Source organism: Protopterus annectens, chromosome 12.part0 (assembly GCF_019279795.1).
Source record: "Protopterus annectens isolate FY-2018-M chromosome 12.part0, PAN1.0, whole genome shotgun sequence".
Classification (NCBI taxonomy): Eukaryota; Metazoa; Chordata; order Ceratodontiformes; family Protopteridae; genus Protopterus; species Protopterus annectens.
In genome coordinates, this window is record NC_056746.1 from 96,352,860 (window position 1) to 96,371,930 (window position 19,071).

A 19,071-nucleotide genomic window follows, 5' to 3' on the forward strand; every position below is an offset into this window, starting at 1 on the left:
ATTCAATGTTATGGCTGTTCGACATTATCAATTTTCTATAATGTGATGGGAACCCTCCTTATCATGTCTGCCAACTTCCTTTCTTCTTGCATGTTTAGTGTCCTTACCAACTTTACTGCCTTTCTGCTAGTCTTATTTTACTGTCCTCCTCCACCACTCCAGCTTAGTTTCTACCTGAACTAGGCTATAGCTTTTGCCCTTATTGCTCGCCTCACTTTTCTATGTTATTTTTGATGCATTTTTACAACACTTCTCCATAGCTCTGATCACTCCATCCCTGATTCTCTTACTCAGCGGAGGAGTAACTGTTTCAACTAGTACCCTGTGCTGGTCCCACAGTGTTGCTCCCCAGCCTCTCCCCTCCGTCTTGCACCAGCAGCCAATCAGATCCTCTTTCTGCAGCCTGCCCAAACCCTCTTCCTTCCTCACATTATTAATAACATTTTTTCTTTTAAATTGTAGCAAGTAGTTGCTACAGTTTAGACTCTGCATGAAGCACTACAGCTCTCAAGTTTGAGTTAAAAAATGTTTTTTTTGTTTACTTTTAAACTTAGCAAACTATTTGTTACAATGTAGCAAGCATTTGCTACAGTGTATACTCTACATGGAGCACTACAGTCTTCATGTTTTACTTTAAAAAAAGAAATGTTTTCTTTTAAACTTTAGCAAACTGTTTGCTGCAATGTAGTTGCTACAGTTTATTCTCTACATGGAGCACTACAGTGCTCAAGTTATAGTTACAAAAATGCTTTAAACCATAGTTGTCACTAAGGAAGCAGTACACTTCTTGAGTTTGACCACAAATGCAATACCAGCTTTTAAAACCTGATATGCTCTAAACAGCAATCAGAATTGTCCGACTGCTCCTCTTAACACTTTGCCCCTGGGCAGTTCTCCCCTTCCTCCTCCCTAGCTACACTTCTGGCTCTCATTTTCTTAATTCATCCTTGATTCCCTGCCCAGCTCAGCATAATCCACTCCCCTGAAGTCCTACATCATTTATTTATTTATTTTATTTTATATTTGTTGACCGTGTTTGTCCGACTGGGCTACAAATGCCCATTTTCAGTGGAGGCCCGAGGAGAAAAGTTCCAACAGAAAATAAAAATTTTACATATTGAATACATATAGAAATACATACATCAGTACCACAGATTACTGCATTACAGTGTCATACATTACATTCATCAGCAGCACAGATTACTGCATTACAGTGTCATACATCACATCCATCAGTACCACAGATTACTGCATTACAGTGTCATACATTACATTCATCAGTACCACAGATTACTGCATTACAGTGTCATACATTACATTCATCAGTACCACAGATTACTGCATTACAGTGTCATACATTACATTCATCAGTACCACAGATTACTGCATTACAGTGTCATACATTACATTCATCAGCAGCACAGATTACTGCATTACAGTGTCATACATTACATCCATCAGCAGCACAGATTACTGCATTACAGTGTCATACATTACATTCATCAGTACCACAGATTACTGCATTACAGTGTCATACATTACATTCATCAGTACCACAGATTACTGCATTACAGTGTCATACATTACATCCATCAGTACCACAGATTACTGCATTACAGTGTCATACATTACATTCATCAGTACCACAGATCACTGCATTACAGTGTCATACATTACATTCATCAGCAGCACAGATTACTGCATTACAGTGTCATACATTACATTCATCAGTACCACAGATTACTGCATTACAGTGTCATACATTACATTCATCAGTAGCACAGATTACTGCATTACAGTGTCATACATTACATTCATTAGTACCACACATTATTGCATTACAGTGTCACACATTACATTCATTAGTACCACACATTATTGCATTACAGTGTCATACATTAAACTGTGGCAAGTGAAATACATAGAAATACATTCATCAGAGGGATATATTCATAATTACATATTATATACATAATAGTGCAATAGTTACATAGCTGAAATATTTTACTAGTTATGTTTGTACAGTGATGTACCAAGAGGAGAAGATAAAGTAGTAAGTTTGTTTATTGAAGGGAAGGAAGAGAGAAGAGAAATAGAAGGTTATAGGGGAGTGTTTATGGGGGATAATTACATTGGCAAGTCCATTTTTCATGAAAGTATTTTTTGTAGCGGGTTTGAATTGATTGGGATGTTCAAGGGATCTTATATCTAGTGGTAGGCTATTCCAGGCCTTGGAAGGGTTAAAGCTATAGACTAGGTGACCCATTTTGGTCCTTGGTTTGTAGATTTTTAGTAGGCCTTGTTCAGAACTGCGTAGAAATCTAGTGGGTAGGTAATGAGAGATTAGGGATGAGATAGTTGGACAGAAAGAGGGTTTGTAGAGAATGGAATGAATAATCCAAAACTGATTATACCAAAGCAGGTTAGGTAATTCTAGTCAATTTAGTTATTTTAGTAAGAGACAGTGATGGGATGGGACTTGCAAGAATTTTAGGCAGCAAATCTGGCAATCCTGTTATATGTTGTTTCTAACTTGTTTAGTAGTCCACTGTTGAGGCTGTTGAGAATTTGGGAGCTATAAAGTAAAGTGGGTAAGAGATAGGCATTTGAAAGGGTTAGTTTTGCTGTTTTGGTAAGATATTTTTTTTTCTATAGATGAGACCTAGTTTGAGATGTGTTTTTCGGATACAATTATTGACACGTAAATCAAAGGTTAGTCTATCATCAATAGTAACACCTAAGAGTTTTGTACTGATGTCCACCTGTATTTGAGTATTATTTTGTGACAATATGGAGAAGGAAGACTTTATGTGGTTAAGGTTTTTAGGGAGAAAGAGTAGTAATATGGTTTTCTTTGAATTAAGGATAAGTTGATTTTCAGATAGCCAGTTTTCTACAGAGTTAAAAGAGGACTTTGTGTCTGCTTTTAGTTGAGTTGGTGATTCAGCAATAGTGATAAGTGTCGAATCATCTGCGTATTGTATCAGTCAGGTTCCAGGACAGGAAGAGTAGAGAAGGTTGGTAAAGATGTTAAAAAGAAGGGGCCCAAGGATGGAGCCTTGTGGAACACCCGTTTTAACAGGAAGAAGAGGGGAGAAAGCTGAGAGCCATTTGACTGATTGGAGTCTATCAGAGAGATAGCTGTTAAACCAAGATATGGTGGATGGAGAGAAGTGTAAGTTTACTAGTTTAAGGAGAAGAAGTTTATGAGAGACTGTATCAAAGGCTTTAGAGAGGTCAATGAAGAGACAGGAAATAAGTTTGTTACTGTCTCTAGCTAGTGATGCAGAGTTTAGGAAAGACAGGAGAGCTGTTGTGTTGCCCATGGGACTAAAGCCATGCTGGGTAGGTGTCAGTAGATTTTCTTGCAGAAGGTAGTGTAAGACTTGATTGTGTATACATTTTTCCAGAATTTTGGAGAGTGGTGAGAGTATGGCTATGGGTCTAAAATTAGTTATATCTGTGGAGTTTTCTCATTTGTGTATTGGAAGGGTGTAAAATTGCTTCCAGATGGAAGGGAATGTGGATTCTGTGATAGAGTGGTTTATTAGAATTGAAACTGGGAAAGCAAGAACATCAGCAGCAGCCTGAAGGAATGTGGAGGGAATGTTGTCTATGGGTGTGGAGCAAGGTTTTAATTTAGATAGTAGAGTTTTAATATAGTTAGTGGAGACAGATTTGAGGGAGAAGGTAGTGGTAGCATTACTACTGATGGAAGAGTTTGAGCTATTAGGTCTATTATTGTTGGTGGGGTGGTTTGTGTCTTGATTTAATAATTTGGATATTGAGTCTATAAAGTAGTTGTTAAATATGAAGGGAGTTTCCTCATGTGTTTTGTCAGGATGAGGGTTAGGGGAGGCTTGCATACCTGGGTGTAGTATTTGATTTACAGAGTGCCAGAACTTTGTAGGGTTGGATTTAAAGGTAGAAGATGGATTATTATAGAAGTTTTTCTTATCTTTATTTATGTGACTTTTGGCAAGATTTCTAAGTTCTTTATATTTCTGGAGGTCTGGTTGATGTTTAGTTTTAGTCCAAATTTTCCATGCTCTATGTCTTTTTTTTTTTAGTAGTGCACGTGTATTTACAGTCAGCCATGGGGATATGTCAGCCTTTATGTGGACTGTTCTAAGGGGTGCCAGAGAATTTAAAATACTAAGGAAAGTGGAGTTAAAAAAGTGGACAGCTTCATCCAAAGGGAATATTTTAAGTGATTCCAGTTCAGTTTTGATAGTAAAGATTTGAGAGTTTCAGGATTAAAGTTTGTTAGTTGTCGGTGTTTGATAAACCTTTGAGGTTTAGCTTGATGGGATGTGTTTCTTAGTATTTTTACTGAACAGTAATCATTGAGGGAATTTGGTAGCATTTGAGGGTTATGGTATTTGGAAGGGTGAGAGACAAGAATCCAATCAAGGAGAGATGAGGCTGTATGGGAGTTATTGAAATAAGTGGGATCAGAGATGAGTTGAGTGAAGCTGTAGAGATTAAGGTGTTGTGAGGAGTTTTGAGAGGAGAGAGATAGCCAGTTAATGTTGACATCCCCAAGAATGATAGTTTCATTTGGGATGTATTGGGAGATATGAGCAAGCATATTTTCCAGTAGGGGGATATTATCACCTGGTGGAATGTAAATTGCTACAATGGTGATAGTAGAATGGCTATTAATATTTAGGTTTACAGGTAAAAGTTCGGCTGGGGAGAAGGCTTGGGATGTAAAAGTAGAGTTAGAAATGGTAAGGTGGTTAGAGTGTAGGATAGCAACACCTCCACCTTTCCTTTTTGGTCGATCTAGACAGTGTATGCTATAGCCAGAGGGCAAGATCTCTATGTCTTGGTGTTGAGATTTCAACCAGGTTTCAGTCAGAACAAGGATATCAGGAGTATGGTGGGAGATCCAAGCATGTAGTTCGTAATCATTTTTGTCTTTGCATTATTACCCTTCTTTCCGACTCTAAACCACACAGTGATGCCAGGAGAACATTGGGAGATTCTAAGCTCCAGAGAGCAGAGGGAGATAGACATGACTGATGTCTCTCTTTGTTCAACCACCTGGAATGGGACTGTAGCAGAAAGGACAGAATTCTGGATGTGGTCCTAATCAAAGATGGTACCTTCAGCTGGACAGCAATGACCCCTCCCCCCCAGCCAGGAATTCAGATCTGCTATGAATGTCTCACTCTTTCTCCTACTCCACTCCTTTATTCGTTCCTCCATTTCGTCATTTCCCTCTTTTAACGTACCCAGGCATTTTCTACTCTACTCAGCTCTCAGTTGCCACTATTTTCTCCACTTTAACTGCCACGGTGCTTAACCTAGATTCTGACCCTGCCGTTTCCCTGCACCATTCATGTGTTGATCTTCTTCTTTTCTGATGTCCTTCTTTATAAAGGTCGCCACTCCACTGCCATCTCTTCCATCTCTGTCATTCCTGAATGACATTTACCCAGACATCTCTAGCTTCCCCCGCATGCTGTAACTGTCCTATCTTTCTGTGACATCAGCAATATCTGTCTGTCTTTATTGCATCACTGCTTGAGTCTCCTCCATATCCCTACCCAGAATTCTTGGTTTGTAGAGTAATATTATGAGGCCATGCATCAAGCCGCCTTTTATTTTTTTAACCCAGCAATGTTCTGTGCCTGTTTGTACTTTCTTTGGACTACCCAAATGTCTACTTTGATGCTTTTCTTAATGATAGCTCCTCCTCCTCCTCCCTTCTAGTTTAATTTAAAGGTATAACGATTGAATTATACTCTTTCAGCCCAGCCCTAAGCACTGTTGTCCCTTTTAAGATAAGAAAGAGACTGTCCCTGGCATATAGCCAGTCTCTCTTTCTCTCAGGTTTCCTCCATTATTTCACCACTCCCAAGCTTTACTTTCTTGTCCACTACTGCAAACAGTTAATATGGTCCTTATTGTTTTCTCTTCTCATCATGATGGCGGCCACTGCAGGTAATAACTATGAGAAGACCACCTGCCCACCTCCAGTTCCCTCCGTTAGCATTTCTATGCCACCTTTCTGGGCCCTGCTTGCCAGTACCTCAGCAGTACCATCTGATAGGGAATGGGTGTCAACATGTCCAATCCACTCTTTGAGATTTCCTTGCTCATCTCTTCCCACATCTTGCTAAATCTAAGCTTCAAGACCAGTTTAATTAAAATCTGGTATCCCTTTTTTCACTTTTGTAAAATGTTAATCTCTTTTATGATTGAGTCTCTCCTACCCAAAGCACTCTGTCTCCACACTGCTTCTCCTCTTCTTCATTTCGTATCTCCTACCACAATCCGTCCTGTTTGTACCCTCCATACCACAATCCGTCCTGTTTGTACCCTCCATACCACAATCCGTCCTGTTTGTACCCTCCATACCACAATCCATCCTGTTTGTACCCTCCATACCACAATCCGTCCTGTTTGTACCCTCCCCACATCCACACTTTATTTTATTTATTTGATTTTGCACATAGCTGAACTGGACTACTGAGACTCCTTTTCAGTCATGACCTTGTTATAGAATAAAAGATGAAAGAATCGTGCAATTAATTCTACGTATAATACATAGCACAGTATAGCATATATGAATAATGTTTTTTCAGAATTATTATGCACATAGTTTTAGACAAAGTATTTACAAAAGATATAGTACAGCCTCATAACAGAAATGTGTGACACAGAAAAGTATACAAATGCAATGTTATACAGCAACGGTACCAAAAAAAGACTAATAAAACTAGTTGTAAATAAGTTCTGCTACTGCTCAGAACAGAGTATGCAGTTAAGGTCAGATGGTATTCAATAGCAATGCTTAAGTAAAGATGGTCAACAGAGAAGAATACGGTACAGTATATGTTTCAAAAGACTAGGTTGATCTGTGGACCTTTTTAAGAGGAAGAGTTGATTAAATTACAGCTCCAGTGCATTAGCAACACCTGCCCTTGTCATTGCCTCTGGTGTTTGTCTCCCTCCCTGGGCTGCATCTAATCCTTTCCACATCTCTCATGTTCCCTTCTTTCAAAACCTCTCTACTGTCCTGTCTCTCCTCATTCATCTGCCCCTCCCATCATAATGAGTGATCTTCCCTGAATAGTTCCCTCTGCTCCCCCTTGTAACACTGGCATTTCCCTCTGCTCCCCCTTATAACACTGGCATTTCCCTCTGCTCCCCCTTGTAACACTGGCATTTCCCTCTGCTCCCCTTGTAACACTGGCTCCCACATGGCCATCTCCATCTCTGGGCCCATTTCCACATTCACAACTGCCATTTGCACATATTCTTCCACCTTCACTTTCTTCTTCTCCTACATTTTCTGGCTGTGTCTCCACTTGCTGTACTCTTCTGTCAATTTTTTGCCATATCCTCCTGCCTTTAGCCTTTCTCCCTCCTATGTTTTCCTTTGTCATCTTGTCTGCTGGCCTCCTTTTGTCTCCTCCTTGTCCTCTCCAGTTCCATTTTATCCTTTCTCACCTGACTAGTTAGTCTAATGCCATCTGCAGCCCCCATACCATGAAGCTCCTCCTTCTGTTCTAATGCCACCTCCAGATCCCATACCATGAACCTCCTCCTTCTGTTCTAATGCCATCTCCAGATCCCATACCATAAAGCTCCTCCCTCAATTCTAATGTCATCTCCAGATCCCATACCATGAAGCTCCTCCTTCTGTTTTAATGCCACCTCCAGATCCCATAACATGAAGCTCCTCCTTCTGTTCTAATGCCATCTCCAGATCCCATACCATGAAACACCTCCTTCTATTCTAATATCATCTCCAGATCCCATACCATGAAGTTCCTCCTTCCGTTCTAATACCATCTCCAGATCCCATACCATGAAGCTCCTCCTTCTGTTCTAATGCCATCTCCAGATCCCATACCATGAAGCTCCTCCTTCTGTTCTAATGCCATCTCCAGATCCCATACCATGAAGCTCCTCCTTCTATTCTAACGCCATCTCCAGATCCCATACCATGAAGCCCCTCCTTCTGTTCTAGTACCATCTCCAGATCCCATGCCGTGAAGCTCCTCCTTCTATTCTAATGTCATATCCAGATCCCATACCATGAAGCTCCTCCTTCTGTTCTAATGCCATCTGCAGATCCCATACCATGAAGCTCCTCCTTCTGTTCTAATGCCATCTCCAGATCCCATACCATGAAGCTCCTCCTTCTGTTTTAATGCCACCTCCAGATCCCATACCATGAAGCTCCTCCTTCTGTTCTAATGCCATCTGCAGATCCCATACCATGAAGCGCCTCCTTCTATTCTAATGTCATCTCCGGATCCCATACCATAAAGCGCCTCCTTCTATTCTAATATCATCTCCAGATCCCATACCATGAAACTTCTCCTTCCATTTACAGTCTCCATAGCCTCTACCTCTCAAAGGTTCTGTGAGCCAAACACCTACCCTACATACTGAGCACCTCACAAATCTCTGTCTTCCTGCTATTCACATGTGCTACTTATTTCATGACCCATTCTGGATCCCTCACTTTTTTCTTTAACATAAATTATTTGTTATGGCTATATAAAGACATTGTATGGTGTTGCTTTCCCTCCCTGCAGTTTTGTACTTCTATCATATATGTAAACCATGCAAAGTTTATGTCACTGTTTATTTATTTGTTTTGCTCCAAATTTACAAATGTAAATTGCTTTTATTTTAGTTATTTGATTATCCACATTACTATATTTTTGTCTAATCTTCATATTATATATTAAGTATATGGTCACCTTTGGGCTAGATTATTGTTGAGAAATGATTTGTCTAGTTTAACTACTCAGTTAACAAATGAAAACCAAACATACGGAAATCAAAATGCAACAAACCAGTCATGCAATGATTTCATTTTATTTGTTAACTGTGCTAGTCGTCTAGGAAAAAGTTTTTTTTCAAGCAAACTCTCTAAGTTATAATGTACCACATGCCCTTTTACCGTAGATAAATATTGGAAGGATAAGGATAATTTTCATTACCAGTTTCCCAATTAATGGAGAAGGAGAAGAGAGTGTCATAATTCGGAAGTAGTTTCAATGCAACTGCATCCACAGGGAATAAAGAGTTTCAATGTCTTGGATGAGGTCCAGACAAATACAGGCATCTGTTGGTGACTGTAGACAGAATCTCGGCTAGGATTTAATGTCCAAGAGGGGTGAGTAAACTAGACAGCATTTGTTGTGGCTTGGAAGCTGCAGCTGCTTTCACATATGGCTAGCAGTGTTAGCAGGGTGAGGCAACAAGCTTTAGCCATCACCCTTTTCACCGGAATGTACATTCCACAATCTCCACGTATATACTGCACGAGAAGAGGCAAGCAGCAATTTAGATGAAACTGTATGAAATAAGAGCGAATGTTGTACAAGTTTAACTAAAGGATGTAGGTTAGGCCAAAGGATGCTAATTGCCCTACTCTCCACTAACATTTCTGCTTTCTGTTTTGCACCCACCTGTTCATTCTTTCAAAAGACAAGAGCCCTACAACCCATTCATTTCTCCTAAGGGTGAGTGTTTTGTTGGTGGCATTGTCTTGCCTTTATTATGAAACAGGGGGTTTTGGGGTTTCATTCCCTCAGCCCTGATTTTCCCACTGTGTGATCTTGAGAAAGTCTCTTAACCTCACATTGCTCCCAGGTCACTGCTGAAAAGGGACTGTACATCCAGTGGGTCCACCTGGTTAACAAAATGATATTATTATTGTTATTATTATAGCTTTAAGCCCCAGCCCCATGGCATGTATCCAGTAGAACTCTGCAGGGTTTGGAGTGGAATGGACATCATCAAGGACTTGCCAGTGACTTCAACATGTTAGGTAACCCTCAAGATTCTCTGACCGATCCCCTGGAAAGGACCACTCCTATGGGTTCTCTAGTCTCAGCTGAAGATTCTACCATGAGAAGTGTGTCTTTGACATGCATTCCACATCCGTCCCCTTGGGAGAAGTGGACAAGCATCATTGAGAAGTGTGTCTTTGACATGCATTCCACATCCGTCCCCTTGAGAGAAGTGGACGAGCATCATCGAGAAGTGTGTCTTTGACATGCATTCCACATCCGTCCCCTTGAGAGAAGTGGACGAGCATCATCGAGAAGTGTGTCTTTGACATGCATTCCACATCCGTCCCCTTGAGAGAAGTGGATGAGCATCATCGAGAAGTGTGTCTTTGACATGCATTCCACATCCGTCCCCTTGAGAGAAGTGGACGAGCATCATCGAGAAGTGTGTCTTTGACATACATTCCACATTCGTCCCCTTGAGAGAAGTGGACAAGCATCATCGAGAAGTGTGTCTTTGACATACATTCCACATCCGTCCCCTTGAGAGAAGTGGACAAGCATCATCTTATCATACATCTCTCAGTCCTCACCAGCTGCTCCAGCCCTCTGGCCACTAATGAAATCCATGCAATCTGCGTCATGGTCAGGGTTTTATTCATTTATGTCAGAGGAGCTGGCAGACTCTCCACCAACACATTACAGGCAAAAGTGACGACTTACATGGTATGACCGGAAATTTCTTTTATTATTCATGCCTCGAGAGAAACAGATCATGTTAGTAAATGTAGCAAATATATTTCTAAATATTTTACATCACCAAGCAGTTTAATGCACAAACTATGCGTTATTAACAAGTTTCAACCTGCATTCCTATATGTGATTCTGTCTTCATCTGCACATAAATCTGTGGCAAAAATCTGAAGGCTTTGTTTTGTAATACAAAAAAATATAATGCATATGATTATATAGATAGAAAGTTTTGAAAAAAGTGTTTATTTGCAAGCAGCAACCCCCAGATCCTTTCTCCTGCCACTATAATCAACTGGATCATAACCACATCAAAGAAAAAAGTATTTGGGTTTTGGCAAAAGTCAAGTATTTCCTTTTTCCTTTGTGACACAAATATGTAATGAGAAATGTGTTTTTCAGAGCACAGTGCTTAAAAGTAAGTTGAACTCTTGTATTTTGAAAAAATGCACATTGTGGCTCTAAACAAGTCACTTAACTAGATAGGGATCCTGAAAAAAAGTCTGCTCCTAGAAGACTAACACAGTTAATGACTTAATCAACAATGTAATACTGCATTACTGTTTCACTGCATTTTGATTTCCATTTGTATTCTACAATGATAATCTGTAATTGTATGGTTTATAATGTATATATGGATGTAGTCTGATCAAAAAAGCCTAAATATAACATTTTAGTAAGTGTGAAAAATGCATTTGACATTTCTATAGCATGGAATCAGTTGTTTTTCTTTAACTTCATTGTGCCCAAATGATGTTAGTATTACCTCCGGCACTTTAGATGGTACTGACTTGTTAAATAATCAAAATTTTCTTTGTTCTGAATGTTGCAGTGCAGAAATGAAGTACATGGGTGTCGAGTAACCTTCCCACTTTCCAAAGCAGAGGAGCACAACGTGAGTTGTGAGTATGAGATGATTATGTGCCCCAATGAGGACTGCATGGCTGAAGTATTGCGTAAGGACATGACCCATCATGTAGAAATCTGCCCTTACTGGAAAGAACCCTGTTCCATGGGATGTGGTACTGTGCTAACCATCTACAACCGAGACGAACACAACTGCTACCTCGCAGTAAAGCAGGAGTGGGCAGCTGAGAAGGACTCCTACAGAGACATGGCAGCAAAGCTGAGACAAAAGATGAAGAAGATGCAGACAATGGCTACTAATCTGCAGAGACAAGTGGCTTTGATATGTGAGAGCCTGGAAGTACTGGATGAAGATGATGAAAACAGCAGTAGTAACTCCAGCAGTGTGGACACCAGCTGAAGTGGCCATCTCCACTGCTGTGTTCACTGGGGCTAAATCTTTGAGGAACTAATTATGATTTTTCTACTAGGAACATAATTTACTGAGTGCGTGACTGTTTGTTCATCTCTATGTATTCAGGTCTGATCATAGCTATTACCAGTGGGGTAGCACTGACTGCAGCTTTGGGTTCATCAATTAACCAGTTGCATAAAATCTAACAAAAATGTAGAAAAGGTACAATTAAAATCTGCTGAATGTGGCACTTTTACAATGAATGATGTGTTTTCATGATAAAACAATGCAGCTGATCTATAATTAAAAAAATAAGGAGAATAAATCTGTAATCCAATGTCTGAAACATGATACATGCCGGCTTATCAAAGCATTGCTTGTCTTATTAAATCCATTCTGCCAAGCTGAAGTTATTCTCTCGTTGAGACTGATTTGGAAGGTGTAGAGTATTTTGACTGCTAGTATTAGACCCAAACTCATTCCATTAAAGCACAGAATGTTGAACAGAGGAATGATTATTTCCATGACATTTGCTGTGGGTTTTAGTCTTGTGGTTCATTGATATGAAAGCACATGCAGTTTTTCATATTTTTTTCACATGAGGCAGCAGAAGGTTTTTGTTTGGAACGGTTATGCTAATAAATTGTATTTCTCATTTTCATATGACTTTTTGCATTGTATTATATAATTTTGTTTGCTGAGAGTAGACCATTTTAATTGCATTATAACACCAAGATGTTGATTGTGAGGAAGGAAACAAATCAGGGTCCCCCTGTGGATAGCTTTGGTATGTACTTCATTAAATGTAGGAATGAAGAAGGAGATGTTCATAAGCAAGACTGATGAAATGTCAAAGAAGAGACTCATGGGCTGGGAAACTTTCATCTTTCAGTGATGAACAGACAATGGCTACATCTAAGGTTGGGAAGAAAGTGAAAGTTTCACATATTTTGAACTTAAAATTCAGTCTGGCATCCTCTGGTGTCCTAATTAATGTAGACAAGATTCATGTCAGATTAGGTGAGACAGCCTCTGACCAACAGTGATTACATCACTGAGTGGTAATGCTGATGTCTTATAAGAGCAGAGATATGTAATTATATTATGGTAGACTCCAATCTAATGAACACACATAGATAAATAATACAGAATGGTGGCTGGAATTACAAACAGTAGGAATCCTATGTGACTGCATTAAGACAGGAATGAAGAAGGGAATTAAAATGAACCCCTAGAAGAGGAAGAAAGTGTGTAGAAAGTAGACAAGCTATCTGGCTAAAGATACGAAAGGCTGTCAATGAAAAGAGAAGTCTACTGAAGGATACATGCTATATATTGTGGGGGGGTAAGAAAAATGCCTGAGAAGATGCTACAAAACGGGCTGCAGAAGTCATCTGAAGAGTGTCAGGGTAGCCCTACAGAGATAAAGAACAAGAGTATGAGAGATGGGCAAAAAAAAAAAGAACTGTTCAGCAACTTTGAGGAATTGAGCAGGAAGCAGAGGGACATTAACTTTTGAAAGGGAAATCTGAGAATGTTCCAGGGTTTCCCTTCTGTTTTTACTCAAGTGCGGAAGATAACATAGCAAGTCAATCACATATGGATACGATAAACAGATGAAAGAGTGGCTATGAAGAAGTAAAGAAGTTATTTTAGAAATCTTAGAGATGACAAGGAAGGGTTAGATTAAATGTCTGAATGCTTTTAAAGAGCCAGCAAGGGTTCTCAATGAATTGCTGGCAGAATCTTTCAGTGTCTTACTACTTAATGGATTGATGCTGGGCTGCTAACGTAAGGGTAGGCCATGTGCCTTCCCTGGTGGGGACCAGAGTTTGACTAGTATTTCAGACAGTGCAAGGTCAGCTGAGATGGGAGAAAGGTGATGAAGTTTTTGCCTGTTCATCTTTTCCAGGGAGTAGAGAGTTGCAGGGATACTTGCCGGGATAAATTCCTTAGTGGAGTCTGGGGAATCTATGGGAAGATTAAAGTCTGCAAGGGGTGACATATGGGGACTTCTTCACTTGCATATGTGAATGGCAGCCCCAGGCAGAGCAGACTGTATGCTAAACTTTAAAATTGCTGCCAGAGACAGAGAAAGGTGACAGATTAGGTGTATAACAAGGAAAAAAAAAATAAAAAACTACCACAACAATCTACAAGAAGTGCAAAGTCTCTCATTAGGAAAAGCAGTTGGACAGATCACAGCTATATGGCACAATAATATATAAAGAGTTAGACAAGTTAGCAAGACAGACAGATGGGTAGATAGATAAAAGGAAAGAAATAAAGACAAAGACAGAAAGATGATAAATAGATACAGACAGAGAGAGAGTGAAATTTGTAAAAAGATATTTTTTCTGCAAGTTGCTACTCCATTAGTGAGTTGGACTTTGACTTTCTGCATCACCATGACTCTCCTGTCTGCTTAACAGATTAGGCCATGGCTGTAATTTGGCTCCCAGAAAACAACAAAGTGCAAAGACCTGTCATCTTGTTGTTACCAATAATTTAAAACTGTATAGGTCATCATATGAAGAACTGAAAACACAACTGCAAGTGAGTGATCAAAACTTTTTCAGAGGATATAAGGTTGTTATTTGGTCCAGGTAAATGTGCAAAAGCAACCTTTAAAGAAGGAAAGCTGCAACAACAAGAAAACATCAGCCTGAGACAGGAATGTGATATAAAATAACTTGAGCAACAGGGAGTGTATAAGTATTTGGGAAGTGATGAAAGATCAAAAATAAAACATGAACAAATGCGAATAAAACTTAGTAAGGAATATTTTGCTAGACTAAAATTAATACCGAAAACAGCATTGACATTTAGGAACAAAGTTCAAGCTATGAACCAATTTGTTCTTCCAGTCCTAACTTCTAGTTTTGGAATGACTGACTGGTCCCAAAAGGTACTCGATCAGTTGAACAGGAAGATAAGAAAAATGCTTCATGCTTACCAAAATGATTTATAAAAATCAGTCTATACCAAGACTATATATTCCCCCATCTGAAGCAGTTATGGGCCTCCTCCAAACTGATTACATGTATAGAGCTGCAATTGTAGGACTGCATACATATTTGCTGAACTCACAAGACCCAAACATAGTGAAAGCTTTAAAACATGAGGATAAGTCTAAGACGACTTCAGTGCTTAGTTTAGCAGAAGCATATAGGTGTCAAACGGAAATATAAATCAAACCAGAAGTGGATAAAAATCAGGCAGCAAATGAATGTGCCAAAAAACAAAAGAAAGAATATAAGGTGAAGGATCAGATGAGAAGGCAAGAAATGTGGATAATAAATACAAATAGCAGCAGGTACAGAAGCTCTTAGAACAACCTCATGTTGATCAGGATTGAATGTGGGAATGGTTAAGGAGAGGTGAATTTAAACCAAAAGATGAACGGTTAATACTGATGGCACAAGGTAATGAACTATGTACATGATGGTTTGCAAAGTCTATTGAATATGTGACAGAAACAGACAAATGTAGGTTTTGTAAAACATAATTGGAAACAGTAGAACATCTTGTTGCTGGTTGTGATATACTAATGGCAGAAGGACTGTATACTAAATGGCATAATAATGTGGCAAGACTGTTGGAATAATGATTGTGCAAATATTATAATAATGAAGTAGCTGAAAAACACTGAAAACATGAGCCACAAAGCATCACAGAAAATGATGACGTTTATATCACATGAGATCACCCATTACCAACAGTTCAAAAGATAGATACCAGAAAACCAGATATAATAGTCCAGAAGTAGCATTGATCATTGGAATTGATACACCCAGTGAATATAGTGTCTTATGTACAGTGACACAATGTCATAAAATATCAGGATTTGCAGACAAAAATGAGGGCAATGTGAAAAAAAGATACCCAGACAGTTCCAGTAGTAGAAGGAACAATGGTCTCATAAAAAAGGAATTTACAGAGGTACTTAGATATGTTACTGATACACGTAACTCCATATGAATTGCAGAACAATCATTAATGGGCACACTGTGGGTGCTGCAAAGAGCACTTCTGGCTAACATCAAAGACTGAAACAATACTAATTTCATGAACTTTAACCATATTTTGATTTAGCAATTGGGTGAATTCCTGTCATGGTATTAGAAACCCAACAGACTTGGAGAAATTAAAAAAAGATTATATAGGATTAAAAAATGTACTAATTAGTTATCAGAGCATAGCTGATGCATGGAATAGACTACTAAATTACATAAAACAAGCAGTAGTTTAGATATTTTGAAGAACAGCTTGGACACTTATGGGAAAAAGAAGTTATGTCTTACCATAACGTTCCAGCTGTGTTATTCATCTTCTTTCATTCATCACTGATGGGTTCGGTTCCGAGCCCTTGGGACCGAGTCGGCCTATTACCAAGCTCGTGCCAGCCAAAAAACTCTCAAGCTAGGTCTCTACCCAGAATGCCCTTCTCCCTACCTCAGATCAAGTTTGCTAAGAAAGGAAATAAAGCTGAGGCCACTTCTATGCAACTATCCTAGTGCACCACTTAGACCCAAAGCATCTCCCAGGAGCCTTTGGAGGGGGAAGGAGGGTGGGAAGTGATGAATGAAAGAAGATGAACAACACAGATGGAACTTTATGGTAAGACATAACTTCTTTATCTGATGCTGTTAATCTTCTTTCCATTCATCACTGATGAGACAGAATCCCAAGCTACTCTGAGGTCCATGGGCGACCCTTATGGAAAAACATTCCTGAGTACCACTGAGCCGAAGGCAGCTCTCCCCCTGGAGACCAGGTCCAATTTGTAATGATTGATAAAGGTATGAGGCTTAGCCCAAGTAGCTCCTGCACAGATGTCATCCATGGATGCCCTGGAATGGAATGCTATAGAAGTTGCCGTAGATCTAGTGGAGTGGGCTTTAACTTTTGGCATGGATTCATTATGGAGGGACTAGGTGACACATATGCAGTCCTTCAATCATTTTGATAATGTAACTTTAGAAACAGCCTCTCCCATTTTGGGTCCCGCAAAGGAGATGAAAAGCTGTTCAGATTTATGGATAGATTTGGTCCTGTCTAGGTAAAATCTTAATTGTCTATGTACATCTAAGATGTGAATGCAATACTCTCCTCTACTGGCAAAATTCAGAAAGAACACTGGTAGATCAATGGACTGGTTAATAGAGAATGCAGAAATAACTTTGGGAAGAAAGGATGGGTTTGTTTGAAGTGACACTCTGCCTTTATGAAAGACCAGATAGGGCCTCTTGGTACACAATGCCTGCAGCTCTGAAACTCTTCTGGAATTGGTAATGGCTACCAGGAACAAAGATTTTCAAGACAAAAAATTTTAGGTCACACTTAGCCGCAGGCTCAAAGGGCTTTTGAGTCAAAGACTGGAGGACCAAAGTGAGGTTTCATGGTTCCACGGGCTGTCTGAGAGGAGGCATGAGATGAGAGGTCCCCTTGAGGAAAGCCTTACAAAGGCATAACAAAATAAGAGGATTGCCATCTATACCATTGTGGAAGTTGGAAATTGCTGCTAGATGTACACGTACTGTAGAGGCAGAGGCTCCGTTATCAAAAAAAGTAGCCAAATATTGAAGCACTGCAGGAACTGGAGCTGAATACGGGTCTAGCATGTTATCCTTGGACCAAATGGAAAACCTTTTCCATTTATCCTGATATAGTCTTCTGGTGGATGGTTTTTGAGAGGCCAGAATGATGTCTCAAACAGGTTAGCCTGCCTGGCGACTAGCAGAAGTGGAGAAACCAAGCTGTCAGCTTGAGAGTGGACAGGTTCGGGTGACTCAACCCTTGGGGGTGAGTGATCAGATCTGGTAGAGGGCCCAGAATCCAAGGCAGGAATACTAGGTGAGGCCGAAGAAAGTTGAACCAAACTTATAGAGGCCAGAATGGGGCTATGAGGATCACCTTGCATCTCAACTGAAGAGCTTTCTTTAGAAATTGTGGTATCAGAGGAATGGGAGGATAGGCGTAGAGAAGTCCCGTGGGCCAATCATGTATCAGAGTGTCCCTCAGTGACTCCACTTCCGGGGGAAGTAGGGCTAAGTAAGCTGTTGCATTTGGTGTTTGATGGGAAGGTGAAAAGATCACAGTAAGGCTAGCCCCAGCGGCTGAAGACTACAGATGCCACCTTGGGGTTGAGGGACCACTCGTGGGGCATGAAGATGCATCTGCTCAATTTGTCTGCAATCACGTTGGAACGCCCCAGGATATGTGTTGCCATCATAAAGAGGTTGGAAGCTATCACCCACTGCCAGATTCTCATGGCTTCTCGACAAAGGGGGTAGGACTTGGTTCCTCCTTGCTTGTTGATGTACCAGACCACTGACATATTGTCTGATTGGATTGCAATTCTCCTAGAGGGGAGAGCTGCATGGAATGCCTGCAACACTAACAGCACAGCTCTCAGTTCTAGGACATTGATATGCAGGTGGGCCTATGAGGTGGACCATGTGTCTTGGACAGTCTTTCTCTGAAAATGGCTCCCCAACCCGATCAGGGAAGCATCCGTGGTCACAATGGCCGTGGCTAGGAGGGTTGAAAAGGTCGGCTCCAAATATCTACGTCTGACCTGATCCACCAAAGCAAGTCATGCTTGCAGGAGTTGGTTATTCAAATCTTGCAATCCAGGGGATGACAGTTTGGGAACCACTGACACAGAAGGAGCCATTGCAGAATTCACATATGTAACTTTGCCAGAGGCACTATTGGAATTGGCGCAGCCATAGAACCTAGGGCTTGGAGAACTTGCCTTGCAGGGACTGATGTTTGAGAAAGAATCACTCGGATTTGAAGCCTCAATCAAAGGAGTTTGTGAAGAGGGATTGATACCAGACAGGACCGAGTATTGAACACTGCTCCATTGAACTCTATTTGTTGTGTAGGGATAAGATTTGATTTATCCCAATGTATCATTTCCAAAAATTTTGCCAGAGAGAGAATATGTTGTAGCGCAGTTACCTGAGGATGCTTGGTGGGGGCGGTAAGAAGCCAGTCGTCTAAATATGGAAACACTCAGAATCCTTTTAATCTCAAGTGAGCTGTTACCACTGCCATGCATTTTGTGAACACTCTGGGGACTTTAGAGAGACCAAACGGCAGGGCAGAGAATTGGTAATGACTGACTCCTAGCCAGAAGTGAAGCATACTCCTGGAGCGTTTTTCCATCTTGATGTGGTAATACACATCCTTGAGATCTATAGAACACATCCAGTTGCCTTTTCTTAAAAAGGGAAGGATGGACTGAACCGTGACCATCTGGAGTTTGATTTGGGTGACAGACCT

General features: G+C 40.3%; 1 protein-coding gene across 1 annotated transcript in view; it reads left to right on the forward strand.

Moving 5' to 3' along the window:
* The window catches only part of RNF151 (ring finger protein 151), an 81,177-nt gene extending 69,318 nt beyond the window's left edge, over window positions 1-11,859 (forward strand). Inside the window, exon 5 of the mRNA XM_044088893.1 lies at window positions 11,350-11,859. Coding sequence (XP_043944828.1) covers window positions 11,350-11,784 — 435 coding nt within the window. The 3' untranslated portion in view covers window positions 11,785-11,859. The remainder of the gene's footprint in view (window positions 1-11,349) is intronic.
* Window positions 11,860-19,071: the final 7,212 nt, after the last annotated feature.